At 40.9% G+C, this 17,557-nt stretch overlaps 1 protein-coding gene across 3 annotated transcripts; it reads left to right on the forward strand.

Annotated features, from left to right (window-relative positions):
- Nucleotides 1–4,381: 4,381 nt before the first annotated feature.
- nvl (nuclear VCP like) lies at nt 4,382–17,557 on the forward strand. Of its 3 annotated transcripts, none has more exons than XM_041251915.1 (23): nt 4,382–4,782; nt 5,091–5,161; nt 5,597–5,649; nt 6,040–6,130; nt 6,506–6,563; nt 6,701–6,940; nt 7,922–8,042; nt 8,269–8,345; nt 8,528–8,662; nt 9,263–9,364; nt 9,608–9,725; nt 10,186–10,330; nt 10,713–10,977; nt 11,300–11,521; nt 12,026–12,130; nt 12,269–12,331; nt 13,072–13,191; nt 13,647–13,746; nt 13,862–13,968; nt 14,347–14,423; nt 14,727–14,815; nt 15,406–15,485; nt 17,325–17,556. In XM_041251915.1, the coding sequence occupies exons 1-23, from the start codon at nt 4,726–4,728 to the stop codon at nt 17,367–17,369; spliced, it is 2,541 nt and encodes an 846-aa protein (XP_041107849.1). In that variant the 5' UTR covers nt 4,382–4,725; the 3' UTR covers nt 17,370–17,556. The 3 variants fall into 3 exon arrangements, with proteins under 3 accessions (XP_041107849.1, XP_041107850.1, XP_041107851.1); XM_041251916.1 differs by having other exon boundaries at nt 11,303–11,521; XM_041251917.1 differs by lacking the exons at nt 4,382–4,782; nt 5,597–5,649 and having other exon boundaries at nt 17,325–17,557.

The raw sequence follows: 17,557 nt of genomic DNA on the forward strand, positions 1-17,557 counted from the left end.
TCTGTACTTGGTTAGTTAGTCTTTGTTTTGAGTCTTTTACCCTGACAAGGTATTCTGCCAGGGTAAAGTTTCTGTTTAGGGTTTGTTTTGTAGTTTTGTTTCACTTGTTCATTTTTCAATTGTGGTCACATTTTGTTATTGTTGTTGGGACCTTGTTGTTGGCATTGTTCTGAGGCTCACTGGGTTAGGGTAAGGCTTGGGTCTGTGGGCCTCAGTACCAGGTGGCCCAGGGGGATCCTCGGGCGAGCTGGTTGCTCTGTACTTTCTGAGGGTAGAAGTTTGGGTCTGCCTGCCTCAGATCGACCCTGAATTTAGCCGCTCTTTTGTATGGGGATAATTAGGGGAAGAGGCCCAGTTCAGCCCTGCATGTGTTATTTCGGGTGTTCCTGTGAACCTGTAGTATGTTTTTACTAAATTCCAAATAGTTTCAGTTGGGCTTTTGCCCGATCTTCTTTTATTAGTATTTTGAGTGGGCCCCATACTTCACTGCCATAAAGAAGGATAGGCTGGATTATGCTATTATACATTTTGGACAGATTTTCATTGGTGGTTTTATTTTGTAAAGACGGTTCTTTATGGCGTAGAAAGCCCTGCGTGTTTTTTCTTTTAATGCATTTATGTATAGCCATGTTAAAGCTCATTGACACACAGATAGTCAGAACCAGGCAGGTGTAACTGGTGCTGTGCTCCAGTGTAGTGTTGTCCAGAGTGAAGCAGTTCCTGTTTCTCTGAGATACTGGCTTTTTTCTGGAAGACCATAACTCTGGTCTTGTTCAGGTTTACTGCCAGTGGCCAGTTGTGGCAGCACTGCTCTAGCAGTGCCAGGCTCTGCTGCAGCCCCTGCTCTGTGGTTGACAGCAGGACCAGATCATCTGCATTGAGCAGGAATTTCATTTCTGTTGTGTAGAGTGAGACCAGGGACTGCAGATTGTTTCAGCACTGTAGCCAACTCGTTGATGTAGATGTTGAACAGTGTTGGGCTCAGTCTACAGCCCTGTCTCACTCCATGACACTGAAGAATTATGTTCTTTTGTTACCGATTTTCACACCACACTTACTTTCTGAATACATTGACTTTATGATGTTGTATACTTAGTGTTTTGCATTTTCGGTTTTTATCTTTAAAAAAATGTTCAGAGAATTTTTAGTTTATTTTACATATATTAAAATAGGGATAAAATCAGTAATAAGTAGTTTTTAATTGAAACATTGGTAAAAATCAGGAGGAAAGAAATCTCAGTACACACTTTACACATGGAATATGATGCATATCAGTTCTGGTTCTGATTAAGTTTAATGTCCCTGTCATGTACAATACCGTGAAACAGTGATCTTCAACCAAAATCTAATGTTAGAAAAAAGGGACTCTGAGTGAACAAATAACATAAAATTGATATTTATTTCATTTATTTAAGAAAGTTACGCAAACCTCAAAGCCCCATCGTGAAAAAGTAATCGCCCCCTTAGACTCAATAACTGGTTACGTCACCTTTAGCAGCAGTAACTCCAAGCAGATGCTTCCTGTAGTTATAGATCAGTCACTCAGCGCCGTGGAGGAATTTTGGCCCACTCCTTCATGCAGAACTGCTTCAACTCAGTGACATTTGTGGGTTTTCAAGCATAAACATCTTGTTTCAGGTCCTGCCACAACATTTCAATGGTGTTTAGGTCTGGACTTTGACTAGGTCATTCCAAAACTTCAAATTTATTGTTCTTCATCCATTCTGATGTAGACTTGCTTGTGTGTTTCGAATCATTGTCTTTCTGCATGACCCAGCTGCACTTCAGCATCAGCTCACAGACGGATGGCCTGACATTCTCCTGTAGAATTCTGATACAGAGCAAAATTCTTGGTTACTTCAATGATGGTAATACGTCCAGGTCCTGATGCAGCAAAGCATCCCCAAATCATGACACTACCACCACCATGCTTGATCGCTGGTATGAGATTCTTACTGTGGAATCCACCATTTGATTTTTGCCAGACATTTCTGCCCACCTCATAAAGAGCTCGTACTCTCTGCTTCTCTCTGGTAAGCACCGCTCAGCTGGTTGTGTTCATTTCTTCACGTCCTAACTTCTCTTTGCTCTTGTTCCCAGTCTAACAATTGCCCTGTGTAGCTTCCTGCAGCACCCCAAATTCCTCCATTGCTGGTCTCGTGCTGCTTCTTCCAACATCCCGATCTCCTCCTTTCTGATCTGATGTGCAAATTCTGCTCTCAATCTTCTCGCTTCCTGCAGCATCCTGATCTCTCCTCTGTCCTCTGTCCTTTTCTTTTCTCTCTTTTTTCGTCTCCCCGCCCCAACACTTAAGGTGCACAGCTGATTGATTATTGTCTACACCTGTGATCCAAACAGTCAGTAGCTCCAGGCGGTCCATCTAGTGGCGTTGCTATGGAAACAGCCACAGCAGCGTGTGTACAAAACACAAAAACACATCGTTAAAATCAATACTCACACAATACATCAAACGTGCTTAAGTTAAATAACACATCGTGAGAAAAAGAAAATAATTAAATAAAACGTTCCGAAATCACAGTAATATAAATAAATAATTACACACACATTTGTCACCTGTGACATATACACTGAGTGTAGAAAACATTAGGAACACCTTCCTAATATTGAGTTGCACCACCTTTTGCCCTCAGAACAGCCTCAGTTCGTCAGGGCATGGACTCTACAAGGTGTCAAAAGCGTTCCACAGGGATGCTGGCCCATGTTGACTGTAATGCTTCCCACAGTTGTGTCAAGTTGGCTGCTAGTGGATCTTTACTCCGAATAGCTTGTTCCATCTCATCACACAGATCCTCAATTGGATTGAGATCTGGTGACTGGGCAGGCCACTGCAGTAAGCTGAACTCACTGTCATGTTTGTGGAACCATTTCTGGACAATCCTAGCCTTATGGCACGGGGCATTATCCTGCCGAAAAAATCCATTAGCAAATGGATACACTGCTGCCATGAAGGGATGCACCTGACTGGCAATGATGTTCAGATATCCTGTGGCATTCAAATGTTGCTCCACTTTTATCAAGGGGCCCAATGTGTGCCATGAAAACACACCCCACACTATCACACCACCACCACCAGCCTGCAATGTTGACACGCGGCATGATGGATGCATGTACTCATGTGGTTTTCTCCATGCCCTAGCACTCCCATCAGCGTGAAACAGCAGGAACCGGGATTCATCAGACCAGGCAATGTTTTTCCAATCCTCCAGTGTTTTTGTTCCTTAGCCCACTGCAACCGCAGTTTCTTGTGTTTTGCGAAAGAAGTGGAACTCTGTTAGGTCGTCTGTTGCCATACCCCATTCGTGTCAAGGTACAACCAGTTGTGCACTCTTTTATGGGTCCTTCGGCACCAGTGTTGTACTGGACTGTCAGTTGACTAACTAGCCGGTCTGTTACTCTGCACAATTTGTGTCAGCTTCCGTTGACCTCTTTCATCAATGCGCCATTTTTGACCACTGGCCTGCCGTTGGCTGGATGTCCTTTGGGTGGTGGACCATCCTTAATACACATGGGAAACTGTTGAGCGTGAAAAACCCAGCAGCGTTGCAGTTCTTGACACACTCAAACCTGCGTGCCTGGCACCTACTACCATACCCCGTTCAAAGGCATTAGTGCTACTCAGGTCTGTGAAACCAGACATTGATCATCTTTACTTAATCCTGGAATAAAACACGTTAAACATCCAGATCTGTACTTCAACCACAAAATTCAAATTTTATAAATATACAGGAATGCATCACAGATATTCATTGCTGCACAGGTCTGAAGTATGTGAAATCCCAAGGATGACTGCCTTTTTCTCAAAAAAGGAAAATAATTTATCTTAACATGTATATTACAAGTGTTAGTATTGTAATTGCTGCTGTATCCTCTTTCGTCATATTAAATGTTTTTATAAACTGACTAGGTCTAATTTCTAATAAGTGGCGTACGAATTTGTTCCTTTTTTAACAGTGGGGCGCAGCAGTTTTATGATTTCAACAAAAAATAAATGCATACAACTACAGTTAATAAAATGAAGGCCATTTGAAAGAAATGCAAACTGCACAATTCTCAAAGGTCTTACTGAAAAGTGTAATTCTTGTTTTGGGTCGCGTGGTGGTGTATTTTTATTTTTTTTATCTCAATCTTTAGGTCCTTGTAACGGGGAGGGGGGGTGACTTTTGCAGTTGCCACTTCGATATTAAAGTGTAACGTTTAAACAGAACATTGAAATGTTTACAGTAAAAACATAAATTTAAAAAAGCACGTGCAACATTTTGACATTATTAATGTAATAATTTCAACTGTTCCGTGGTGCGATTTGTATAATTTCTGAGTAACTCCTAATGCAGGCAGTACTGAAGACAGCTATACACAAAGACCACGGTTTCACGTGGATTGAGGAAGTCGCTGTGGTAACTGCTTTAGAAGAATAAATATAAATATATAATTACTGGTAAATACAGGCACAGATATACAGAGCGACACAAAAGAAGAATTTATCTGGGAATTAAAAGGATGGTCTCATTTGGCCATGCAGACCTGTATACTTGAATGATTCAAAATAATGAGAGACTGAATTTACATTTCACAACTTTTCAGATAGTGATTTAGGTCGGGAAAAATACAAATCTATAATATCCAGAGTAGCCCAACAAGACTCAGGCAGTGACAGCTCAAGGCGTTTCAATATAGAAAGTGATTTGTAACAATAAGGTTTCAGAGATGAAGAACAGAGGCGGCTACTTCGTAGACAACAGGCTCAAGGAGCGAGTCAAACAGGTAAGTGCAGATGATGCTCTAGAGTAATACTAACAAGCGGAAAATACAGCAAATAAAACCGTGTTTTTGTTCAGATCTTTCCGTCAATAAACACACCAGTATAACTTATTTAAGACGAGAGAGTTACTTCGTGCTGCATCTTCCGTCATACAAAAACACACTAGTTTGTTGTGATCAACTTGCCTATCCACAATACTCACGAGAAAGCCGTTGATAAGAGACCGGGTCAGATGTACGTATTACTGTAAAATGCATTCATATCGCAGCTTTTCACTTTCCCTAACCTTTTCACTCATCCTCTGTTTCAGTATTTGAGGAAGAGCACCAGCCAGTTTACAGACCTGTCAGTCATGGCAGCTGATCTGCAGAGAATGTACAGGTAAGAGCCCAAAGTAACATTATCCAACACCAATCTAAATACATAACTGTAAATTAATTTAGACACTGTTCAGCAACCAGATGTACCTTTGCATTCAGTGGTGCATGTTCTAAAGTAGCGACTCTTTGTCGAATTACAGTCCCAGGACCTTGTACCAGCCAGGGCCTTAATAATTTAATTGCACACTTTTCAACTACACAGCTACAGACCTAGTTGGAATAGGGCACTGTACTTGTCAATGCCATTATTAACGACAGTTCCTGGAATAGATTGAAAGAGCCAAGTGAGTACTATCATTTTAAAGCATACTATAGGTAGCTTGGTGGTGGAGGTAACATTTTGCAGAACCTTAATTAAAACGTAATTATTTGTGAATGCACACACTGTATCCTCGTAGCTTGTGTGGTAATGCTGCTAGTGTCATTCTTTTTCTAGCACAGAATATGGACGGCGGAAAAGAAATGCTTTCCGGATCCAGTTAGAGAAAGGTATTTGAGCCGCAACGTTACAGAATCAAAGAACCTACTGATCCACTTCTGAACACTTAAACCAAATAGTGAACGATGACATCGCCAATTGGATGCTTCGCTTTGCACCCCATTGTTTTTGAATCAAACTTTTTTTGTGTGTGTAGCGCAACAAAAAAGAAAAACTGTGCCGTCATAGAAATTTAACGCCTTAGCATTCCTAGCAAGCTAGACTAGTGTCTCAAGTGTTATTCGAACACAGCCACAGTGATGCCAACACTCCCATGATTCAGTCTACCGCTTCTCCTATATGCTCCCTTTTAATATGAAGTATGAAGTAGGCTTGTAACTGCACTAGTCTGGCTTGAGAACCACTGCTCTCTATGATATGAATTACACATATTTCCCCAGTGTACACAGTCTTATGCAATGAGTCTGATCTGTCGGCCTTAGAGGGGGAACACCTGGCTAAAAGGGCAAGGCAAAGCCAAGGAGCTGATGGGTAAGTTGATCTGGGAAGCCTGTCTCCCCAAGACCTTTCTTTAATACTATCAGGAACTCAAACTGTGCTGAACAGGTAAATGCCTGAAGCAAAATACAGTATTTGAGATGTCTGTATATTTCAATAAGGTATCAAGTTTGGACTGTGCTACAGTAAAGAAAGCTTTCAGATCATAGATTAGTGTTAAAAATATTGCAGCAAATAGATTTTTTATGTAACCTGGTCATTATCTGGTCTTGATGAGCCAGAAGACCACCTGCAATGTTAGCTGCAATGTATGTCTTCTTACAAAAATGTTCCTCCTAAATCTCCTATACCTTGTAGTTCTTGTTGGTAAAGAGTTTCAGTGACATGAAGACTATCTTTGATTTACAGGGAGAAAGACAGCTTCAGTGAGGACTCCACAGACAGTGATGATCAACCAGAATATCCGGTAACCCCTGTTGTTGTTGTTGTTGTTGTTGTTTTATTTTATTTTATTTTTTAACTAAAATGGAGTTCGAGACTCAAAGCATGAGCATGTTTGATTTAGATGTATCTTAATGTTTGAAACTCTTGCTGTCTCTGTAGCCCACCAATCAGATGAACAACTCTCTGATGTCCCTGTATCGGAAGGGTGCTCCAGATTCTGTGGCTCCGACTCTACCCAAAGATCAACCAGCACACAGCAGCACCCCCAGGCCTGCCCCCTCCAAGACACCGAAGGGCGGCTGGTTCGTCGATACCACCCCCGGGAGGATCGGGGAGGAGAAGGAGGAGAGCATTCTCATCGATCTGTGTGAGGAGACTCAGGAGGCACCCAACCCTGAGGTAAATTCACATAGACATTGGAAGGGTGCACAGTCATGAGTCATTTATGTAGATGCAGCAGTAGTGCATACTATACAGGATTCACAACCACATAGTCCAGCTGTTATTTATACTGCACAGTGCCTAGGTAAATGCCAGTGAAATTTGTATATTTAAACTGCTGTTTTTTTTTGCTTATTTTGATTTTTTTAATTTGTTTTAACATTTACCTTCCTCATAGCTATGTGGTTGCTAGTTTGAATGTCTTTGAAGGGGGTTGAATGGTCACTATAAGAGTGAAGGGTTTTAAGCCCTCCAAACTTTAACACTTTGCGATCCTATGTCGGACCTGGTCCGTCATTACAATTTTCCCTTCCCTGTCCGACATCATCAAAAAGACGCCAAGCACAGGTCTCTAATTGTTTTTTCTCCAGAAAAAGCTGAGAAATCCTTTCAATGGCCGAGTGAGACTGGTGGGGGCTGAGAGAAACCAGGGGGAGGGGGATCTGAGCAATGCACATAGTACCCTGCACCACAGACCTAACACAGACATAAACGAACAAGATAGCTGCTTCCGCGTCCAGCACTCAAAGATCAGACATTTGCCAAGCTTTGAGATATTATATGACTTGGATTGCATTATTGAGGAGTTTGGTGGCAAAACGAGTGATCAGGAAATAATTTATCAGTATGCATGACTATGAAGAGGTATGTGACAAATACAGTGAACACAGGGTGGGTGGGGCTGGAGATGCAGTACTGAGGGTCCTGTTGATATGCAGTGCCTTTTAAACCTAATTTACTGTGTATAAAATTACTTTTAAACGGCAGATGTGAAAATAAATTGGACCTAACATGCCCGAGTCTGTGTTTCTGGGGTCTTGCCTTGCCGTTACCATTGTTACGTAAACACTGCAATATTTTAACTCTTTCTGACCGTATTCATGTGGCTGTACAGGCGGGATTACAGGCATTCATGCATTTATAATGTTTTTGAAATAGAAGTCCCTTCTGGAAACTGATAAGAAGAAAAAAGGCAAGATGAAGAATGGGAAGAGAAGACAAGAGGGAGAGGCCAGGGGTATAGACGGAGAGATCGAATCCATTATAATGAACAAGAAAGGTAAAAGCTTGTACTGAAATTGATATTTTAATCAAGTTAGATTTGTCCAAATACATTTTTGTGATTGTTTTGGTGTTGAGTGGTTCATTCATTTTGTAAGGTAATGTGTTGAATAAAGTGTCAGTATCTTGATGATGAAATAATTGAAATCGCAAAATACTGTAGGATTATGACTGAAGTCCTGCAAGACTTAGTTTGTCTGATACATATTTATTTCTCCTTTTAGTCAAGCTCAAAGCTCCAGAGCTGCAGTATTCCACTGTGAAGTTTGAAGACGTAGGAGGCAATGAGGAGACCATGAAGGTAGGCATAGTTAAAAGCTAGTAGTGGTAAGACTTTATTGTAAAATAAAAAAAAAAAAAAACACTGGACTAAACCAAGCACAGATTTTAAAGGTTTAGCATTTCTCGTCACAATTGATGAGTGGCTCTGGGACGGAGAGCCCTTTGCTCCGTGCTGTCACTCTGTCCCTCTCTACCCTGCAGGAGGTGTGTAAGATGCTGATTCACATGCGCCACCCTGAGGTGTACCAGAAGCTGGGGGTGGTCCCTCCCCGGGGGTTCCTCCTCCATGGGCCCCCAGGCTGCGGGAAGACTCTGCTCGCTCAGGCCATCGCGGGGGTGAGCATCTCAGAACAGATATCCTAGGGGAAACAAAAATACTGGACTAAAAGTCTTTTTACTACTGTCAGATAAAAAAAAGATGTAACCAGAACAGCTGTTTAGGAGTCAAAGTATAGTAGGCTGCTGATTTTCTTTAATTATTTATTTTTTTAATTTCAACTCATGAGTGGGGAAATATGATATTCAGAAACCTGTTAAAAAAAAAAAAAAAAAAAAAAAAAAAAAAAAAAAAGATCCTTAAGTGATTCTAACTAACAAAATAATTCAGGGACTGCAATAAGGCTCCTATTGCTTAGCAGCTTACCCATTCCAGGTTTTAGTGTGAGCTTGACTTAGCTACAGTGTACAGGTAACAAGCTCAGGTGTGTCTTATTAAACTCTTAGTAAAAACAGGAATGGATCAAACTCCTATGCAGTGGGTCTTATTTCCATCCCTGTAATTCCATAAATCTTACCTGTCTTGCCCTTGTACTTGTAAGTGCAGTTTTTACTGAACTTACAATGATTTGTGCATTTAAAGTGGTTTTAAAAAACTTTATTTTAGAAAAACTGAAAATCTCAGGACACTTACCCTTGCTTACCTCTTTTTCCATGAAGGAGATGGAGCTGCCAATGTTGAAGGTCGCTGCCACAGAGATGGTGTCGGGCGTTTCAGGAGAATCTGAGCAGAAGCTAAGGGAGCTGTTTGATCAAGCTGTGGTAAGTAATAGACACACTTTACCTAGCTCACTATCGACTGGTTTCACAGGCAGTAAGTATTGCACTTTGTGAGCCAAATTAGGCTATTGGAACAAGCACAGTTAGAGGTGCATGTTTGGTACTTCGTTACAATTCCGTAACAATTTTCATAACACAAGACACTACTTTCACTGCAGAATCCGATTACATTTTGTATTCCATTATGTAAACTAACAAATACCGAACCAACTCCAACCATTGCAGACCAGTGCTCCGTGTATCCTGTTCATTGATGAAATTGACGCCATCACCCCAAAGCGAGAAGTGGCTTCGAAGGACATGGAGAGACGAATCGTGGCTCAGCTTCTAACCTGCATGGATGGTGAGTGTGGAGATTTGAGCTACTAATTTACTAGATTTATTTGCTACTAATGCCTTGCTTCAGCTGAGCTTTTTTTCCCTATACTTTTAACAACTTCTCTTTCATTCAACCTCATTAGAAGGTCCATGAACCATATAGCGCATTGCACCCAAGACAGAAATGTGCCCACCTTTCATTATGCCCCACCTCAGTAGGCTTCTTGTTCAGTATGTTTTTTTTTTTTAGGAAAAATTAAAATAGGCAGTCCACTGACTAATTAAATGGGTTTAGTAAACCATGCATGCAGTAAAAACCTACAAAACAAATAGTTCCTGGAACATATCCATCACTTCGTCTCGCTGTGTTGGTTAAATTGCTCAAACACAGTTCCAAACTCTTATTGATTGCCTCTCATTTTGTGATGAAAGATTGGCGGTTGGAACAGTGTGCACATTAATTGACTTTGTTTGTTTGTTGGTAGATCTCAATGCTCTTGCAGCCACTGCTCAGGTCATGGTTATTGGAGCCACGAACCGGCCAGACTCTCTTGACCCGGCACTGAGGCGAGCCGGACGCTTTGACAGGGAGATCTGCCTGGGGATCCCCGACGAAGGGGCCAGACTGAGGTAACCCGCTACTCCTACCTGCTTCTTTTAAACTGAGACTCCAGTCTCTAAAACCTCTGCCAAAAAAACAGCTAAACTTTAACTATAACAGTGCTGTCTGGCGCAGTTTCCTAAGTGACTTGGTATTGTAGGGATTATAAAACAAGCACATTGTGCCATAACCTGCAAACAGCATCACAAGTTGAGAATGGAGATTTAATCATAACTGTGTATTCCAGAAAAGAATATGTTAATATGCTTTCATTGTTTTACACACATCCGTTCAATTGAATGTTGTAGCCCATAAGTATAGGGGGGTGTGTCTTATATATATAATTTGAATCACATTCTATGTACAATTTCTATCACCCCCTCCCCTTTTTTTCCCCCCTTCTACATACAGAATCCTGCAAACACTGTGTCGGAAGCTGAAGCTCCCAGAATCCTTTGACTTTCAGCAGCTGGCCCACCTGACTCCAGGGTACGTCGGCGCAGACCTGATGGCTTTGTGCAGGGAGGCGGCCATGAGAGCGGTGAACCGGGTCCTTATCGAGATGCAGAGCAGTCAGGCAGCAGCGGCAGGTGGGCAGCCTTACCTCGTTGACACCAAGCCAGTGGAGCAAGAGCAAACCGCCGTCCCAAATCAGCAACCAGAAACCATAGAAGAGGTGAGAGAGTGGGGCATCAGAGACCGGAAAGGGCTACACAGCTATTAGCTGCCCACATGACTGTCTGAATGGATACGCACATCAGTATGTCTGTCATTATAACGTAAAACAATATGTATTGTTTATTAGCTATACTTTAAATACAAACTCCTTTTGTTAGCAAAGTTTAAGTGACAGTGGTATAGGTCTGAAATCTGGCAGAGTGATTGTTTGCAGAGAGAAAGCTTGGGTGGACCCAGTTTGAGAACTAATGTTTTTGAGTAGTGACTGCTGTGCCTTTCCCTGCTAACCCACCCTGTCTACCCTCTCCTCTCCGCACCAGCAGACAGAGCTGCTGAGGTTGCTGAGGCTGCTGAAGGACTACACCCCTCTTTCAGAGGAGCAGCTGGAGAAGCTCCACATCGAGATGGAGGATTTTACCAGCTCACTGTGCAGCATCCAGCCGTCCGCCAAGAGGGAAGGTTTTGCTACCGTCCCTGATGTCACGTGGGCTGATATCGGTGCTCTGGAGGAGATCCGCCAAGAGCTCACCATGGCCATCCTGGTAGGGATTTGTACTGCACTGCTGCCTTCTCAGAACACCTGCAACAGAGGTGGAAAGAAGACTGCTACTGCATGGCCATTTGAGGCATTCCAATCCCATGCTTGTACATGTTATTGATTCAAGATTGTTTCCATCCCTGTTCCAGTGACTGCTTTTACATGATGCCATCGCAAGAGCTGTGCCACAGTGGAAGCACCTTGTAGGTCACAATGAAGATCTCTACAATAACCGCAGACAATTAAAATTTAAATGCTTCAATTGATATGAGCCCTGTTAGAACGAACACAGACCAAGGCAATTTTTTGTTAGCCAAACTTGACTTGGTACACTCTAATTCTGCAGGTCTCTATCACTGACTTTGCACTGTGGTAACACTGGGTGTCAGCACCGACACACTTTAATAGTGAGATTTAGACATAGTCATTTCCCAAATTAGCAACACATTGTGGAAGGAAGAAATTTCTGATTTGCATTTGTCTTTTGTCTTTTGTTTTGCACCTCTAGGCTCCAGTTCGCAATCCTGACCAGTTTAAAGCTCTGGGTCTCAGTGCACCAGCTGGGGTGCTTCTTGCTGGGCCCCCAGGCTGTGGTAAAACTCTGCTTGCTAAGGTACCTATCTGTGGCTTAAAGATGTCAAGCGTGTAAACATTCAATTTCAAAGATGAGTTTTTTTTATTTGTTTTTGTGTGTCCCACAAGCATATTCACAGCCTGATGTGAGTACATGTTTTGTTTTTTTCTTTGATAGGCTGTTGCCAATGAATCTGGTTTGAACTTCATCTCTGTAAAGGGCCCAGAATTGTTAAACATGGTAAGTAAACCATTTCTAAAGCCAGTAGCTGTATGTAAGTTAGTCATTTGTGCAACATTTCTGCATTTATTATTTTTCCATATCTAGTCACATTAAGAACTAATTAATGTCAAAATTAAAGCTATGCAGTTTTTTGAACAATGGTTCAGCACTTTTGACAGAGGAGGTTAATATTGAAAGAGGTGGGGTTCCCTTGGTATGTGTTTTAGATTCCTAAGCTAATAAATAGACAGTTTTAAATACCTGTTTAGCACAACACATTCTGCAATTGGGTAAGAAATGTGGGTGGGGAACTCTGGATCTTTCTCTTCACTGTTAATATTAAACAGATAAATTATACTTATATTATGTAAGGCTTTTCATTTAAAAAGGCCGGTAGATACAGACTTTCCAATCAGTCATTTATGTACAGCTGTTAACAGGCTTACTAACTAGCTACGCAGGTAATAACCCTACAGTAAGTACTAAAGTGTAAAGTTAATCGTAAAAAAAAAAAAAAAGCTTCTAATATAAATAAAAGGTGGTTGGTTTTTACTAAAAAATTCTTCTTGGTATTATATAAGCCCTGGTATATCTTTGTCATTTGATAAATGAATAATAGTTTTCTTTACTGAGCTACAGTACCCTTCTGTTATTACTCCACCCATGGCAAAAATAATGGATATCCAGGTGGAAGTTTAGTCTGACTAGTCTGGATCTGGTTGATTTACAATCCCGACCCCCCTTGTATTCGTGTGCAGTACGTGGGAGAGAGCGAGCGCGCTGTGCGGCAGGTTTTCCAGAGAGCCCAAAACTCCGCCCCGTGCGTCATCTTTTTCGATGAGATTGATGCTCTTTGTCCCCGAAGGACCGATCGTGAGGTGAGACCCGCACAAGGTTATGAATCTTTTAATACATCTTGCGCTACCATTACGACCAGCTGTGTAGAAGGTCCATCAGCCTACAGTGAAACCACTGGTGTTCTCTTTATAAGTGGCTATATCTACTTTATAGCGGCCATACTATCGTGGAATGCCCTCTTACCAGATTTCAGAAGTGAAGCACGTTTGAACCAGTGAAAACGTGGCAGTTACCGAAGTGATACCCCTAGAATAGTGTTGCAGGGTGCTGTTGGAAAGAATGAGACATTAAAGTGACACCCAGTATTCCCTTTAGACATGGGTCATTTTGAAAACCAATCGTGGTATTGTTTGGCTGAGACCTCAGTTGACTAATTGGACTAATAAAATGGACTCGCCTAAATGAATGGGGTGCTACAAAAGAAGCTCTAGTACTGTGCTGTTTAAATTCCATGGCTCATTGTGTTTTTAAAAAGTCTGGGGCGAGCGTGCGTGTGGTCAACCAGCTGCTTACTGAGATGGACGGACTGGAGACTCGCAAGCAGGTTTTCATTATGGCTGCCACCAACAGGCCAGGTGAGGGAACAGCCGTTAGAATCCATCATAAATATGTAGCACAATTCATCTAAAGACCTTAATTGCAGTAACGCCTGACTTAAAACGTTGTGCCGTGTAAATTAATTTTGCTCAGATATTATCGACCCTGCTATCCTTCGTCCGGGCCGGTTGGACAAATCGCTGTACATCGGTTTGCCCCCTCCCAAAGACAGATTCGCCATCCTTCAGACCATCACCAAGGTAAGGGAATCGGAGCACATCAGTATCTCTGTAGACAGCAGATATCACCTGTGGATACAATTACAGCTTCACTGCACAGTTTATGGTGGATACTGAGATTGGAGTAACCAGACAATGGGTTGTAGTGTGTTTTACTCTGGGTAATTGAGTAGGTAGAAAGAGATAACTAAATTGGAGAAATGTTGTTGGGTTGAAAAAATTAAAGTCCACAAAATTAATTGAATACAATTTTTTGTTGTTTTTTTCTCATTCCAAACATTTTGTGAAACAAGTTATTTCTAGTTTAGTAACTGAATAATGCTATCACCACAGAACATCATTTGTTACCATTCCGCACACTTTCTTTTGTGCTGCTTCTTGTCTGTTTTTTTTGCACAGTGTGGTAGGAGGCCTCTGCTGGAAACAGATGTCAATCTAGAAGAAATAGCACACGATAAACGAAGTGACTGCTTCACGTAAGTGGTGGAGAGAGATTTAGTTTCTTTGTACACTTCTGGAAAGAAGTGTACAGTGGTATTCTGAAGCCAAGGTCACTTGAGGCTGAATCTACCATGTAACTGGTATGTTCTGGTGTTTAATCATGTAAATCTATGGCCGGGATTCGTGAGGTGAACAATGGCCAGATTGGGATAAGTGGAAGTTGGTGACTACTTAAAAAGGTATTCCAATGAAAAGGTCATCGTAAGCAACAGCTGGCATTGAAGGATTGTTTCAGTCCGTGCTTGGGTGCAGATAGTCTCAATGTTCGTTTGTTTCAGGGGGGCTGACCTGTCGGCTCTGGTCCGAGAGGCTTCTATCAACGCTCTTCAGGGACACCTCTGTCTCCAGGCTCCTGCAGCAACCAACGGTAAGGACAGGAATCCTCAAAAGATTACTGAAGACAAAGACTGTTTGCTTTGTCGGTTATTGTTTTGGGGTTGTGCTTGTTTTTCCTCTCTTGTAACACTAACTTTAGAAGTTTTTTGTTTGTTTTTTGCAAGTGAAGCACAATGCTCCTCTTTACTCATCTCATGTGATAAACCAAACTGTTTTTTCCCCCTCTGCCATCTTTAAAGAAGTGTATTAGACACAAGCACACAGAACTAGCTCAGAGAAAAGGAACTGGCTTTCTTGGTAATCAGCCAATGAAAAGGAACTGGCTTTCTTGGTAATCAGCCAGTGGGAATTACCACATTCAATACATGTTTTTGCAGGGATAGGCTTTTAACCCCATCCTTGCCAAACTTTAACTCCATTGAAAAGCACAAACATTACACAGGCAATGTTTACAACATAGAAAGTTTAACACCATAATCAGAATCACACTTTTTACTTGTCATTCCAGAAAGTTATTCAACATGCCTTGTAGGTCACAGTGACCTACACTGGGCTATTTTATTTTATTTTATTTTTTATGGGTGATGTTGTACCCATAAATTGCTCCATTCTCGTTTTTAGCTCCAGTGGCTGAGATCAGGGTTAGCCGGCAGAACTTTGAAGATGCTTTGAAGAAAGTGAAACCATCTGTATCAAAAAGGGTGAGCAGTTGAAACCATGGAGCTTTCCTGTGTATTTCTCATATAGATATAGATATAGATATATATAGATATAAGTGATAGAGCCCGTGAATGTGGGTTGTATCATGTGGTAGAGCACACATCAAGAGGGCTCTATTGCTATTAGAAAATTATTTATTTTCTCAGTTTTAAAAAAAAAAAAAAAAAATAACTTTAAAACTTTACCTTTTAACCTTCCACTGAGGAAAATAGTCCCTAACATATAGAAAAGAAAAACGACATACACGTAGAGAAAAAGGGTTTTCTTATTATTTGGCTAACATTTATTTATTGTGGTCTTACTCTTTCTTATTATCATTGCCAGATAAAGTAATTGTACAATTATTGAATAGTCCGTGTTGTATTGAATCTTAACTCGAAACTTGTTGGAGGCGGGGCGTCATTCAAGCTGGCAGGGAGTGGATTGGCTGGTGCGGAAAGAACTGAAACAGGGTTAGCAGTTTGACTGGCTGATTTTGAGGGAGGGTGTTGTTTGGGATCCCGCTGATAACAACTGTGGACCAATCATGTCTTCCCTGTTGATTTGCTGTCCAGTAGCTGTGAATTGAGCCTTCATTACAGTGTCCTGTTACAGACATGATTTCCCTTGTCTCTAGACCAGCGTCAGAAAGTATCAATGTTTAAGTAACTTTTTATGTTATCAGATTAGTTGTAGATTAGAATGTTTAGGGAAAAAGCCGGTATTTGTGCGTAGATTGATTTAAAATTTAATTCACAGTTAAGCACTTCAAATTTTCAGCGGGCATCTATGCAAAATAGAAGTCCACTAGATCTGGAAGCTGATTGGATGTTTGCACTGAATCATCTTCTCTCTCTCCCTCCCGCTCATTCTATATATATATATATATATATATATATATATATATATATATATATATATATATATATATATATATATATATATATATATATATATAAACCTCCTTTTAAGAAACCAGGTGCCCTCTCCATCAGTGTGTGCTATGAAAATATTTCAAAGATAAAACTTTTCTAACTGTATATAGTTTTGTTTTGCCTTTGTAAAATGGTTTTTGAGGTGTCATTACATGAATGACTGGGCATTATTTTAAGCAAGCGCAGTGTTTTACTGTTTTATATTGAGAGGACCAATTTCCAAGGTTAATTATTGCATGAATTTTAGGATTATAATTTTGTAATCTGGATAGCCATATTTTTAATTAACATTTGCATGTCTAAAAAGCACAGATGGACTGCAAGCCAAGTAATCTACTCATTACAATACAATTCACACCCTGCAAGGACAAGAACACAGTGTAAACTTAGGTGGTAGTAAAAACTCAGTCAAGGTCTATATTCTTTGTTACATGCTGAAAAAAGGAGTAGCTGCACCTTGACTACAGGATTAAGTGGTGGTGTGTGTGTGTCAATTATCTGTGTTGCATACATTCCCATCGTTATTATGGCACCATGAAATGCATGCAAAGTCTGTCTCCCTTATTTAAAGTATGGTCTTAGAATATTTCCGTGCAGGTGAGATAGAAACACAAAAACATTGAACTCATTGAAGTCCCACTTTTGCACAGTACAAGGCTCATTTCCAACCTCTTGCTCTGATCAAGTATATACTGTATATTTAAAAAAGATAATTAAAGGTGATGTGCAGACAGTCGGAAAGGTGTCTGCATATTGTGAAGCTCTCAATAACCAAGTTTAATCACAATTGAAAATTACTTATTTCTATGTAAAAACTGAATCATGATACCGAAAAGGATGGACTTGCTTCTTCAGTTGAACTTTTTCAACACCTTACCATTCTCTTGCTTTTGTCTCCATCCACAGGACCAGCTAATGTATGACCTGTTGAAGGAGTCACTGTGTGGATGAAATGCTAAGAGAGACCGCCCGGCTTCAACAAAACACAGCAAAACTGGACTTAATAAAAGGAGCTTTATATCATGTCCCAGGGTTCTGACTCAGGGGTGTGGAAGGAGGTCCTGAACGTTGATTTGTTAAAATCAAGTTTGCAAAAAAACAAAGCATCTAACTCATTTAAATTTAGCTTCTCTTCTTGT

This window comes from Polyodon spathula, chromosome 6 (assembly GCF_017654505.1).
Source record: "Polyodon spathula isolate WHYD16114869_AA chromosome 6, ASM1765450v1, whole genome shotgun sequence".
Lineage (NCBI taxonomy): Eukaryota > Metazoa > Chordata > Actinopteri > Acipenseriformes > Polyodontidae > Polyodon > Polyodon spathula.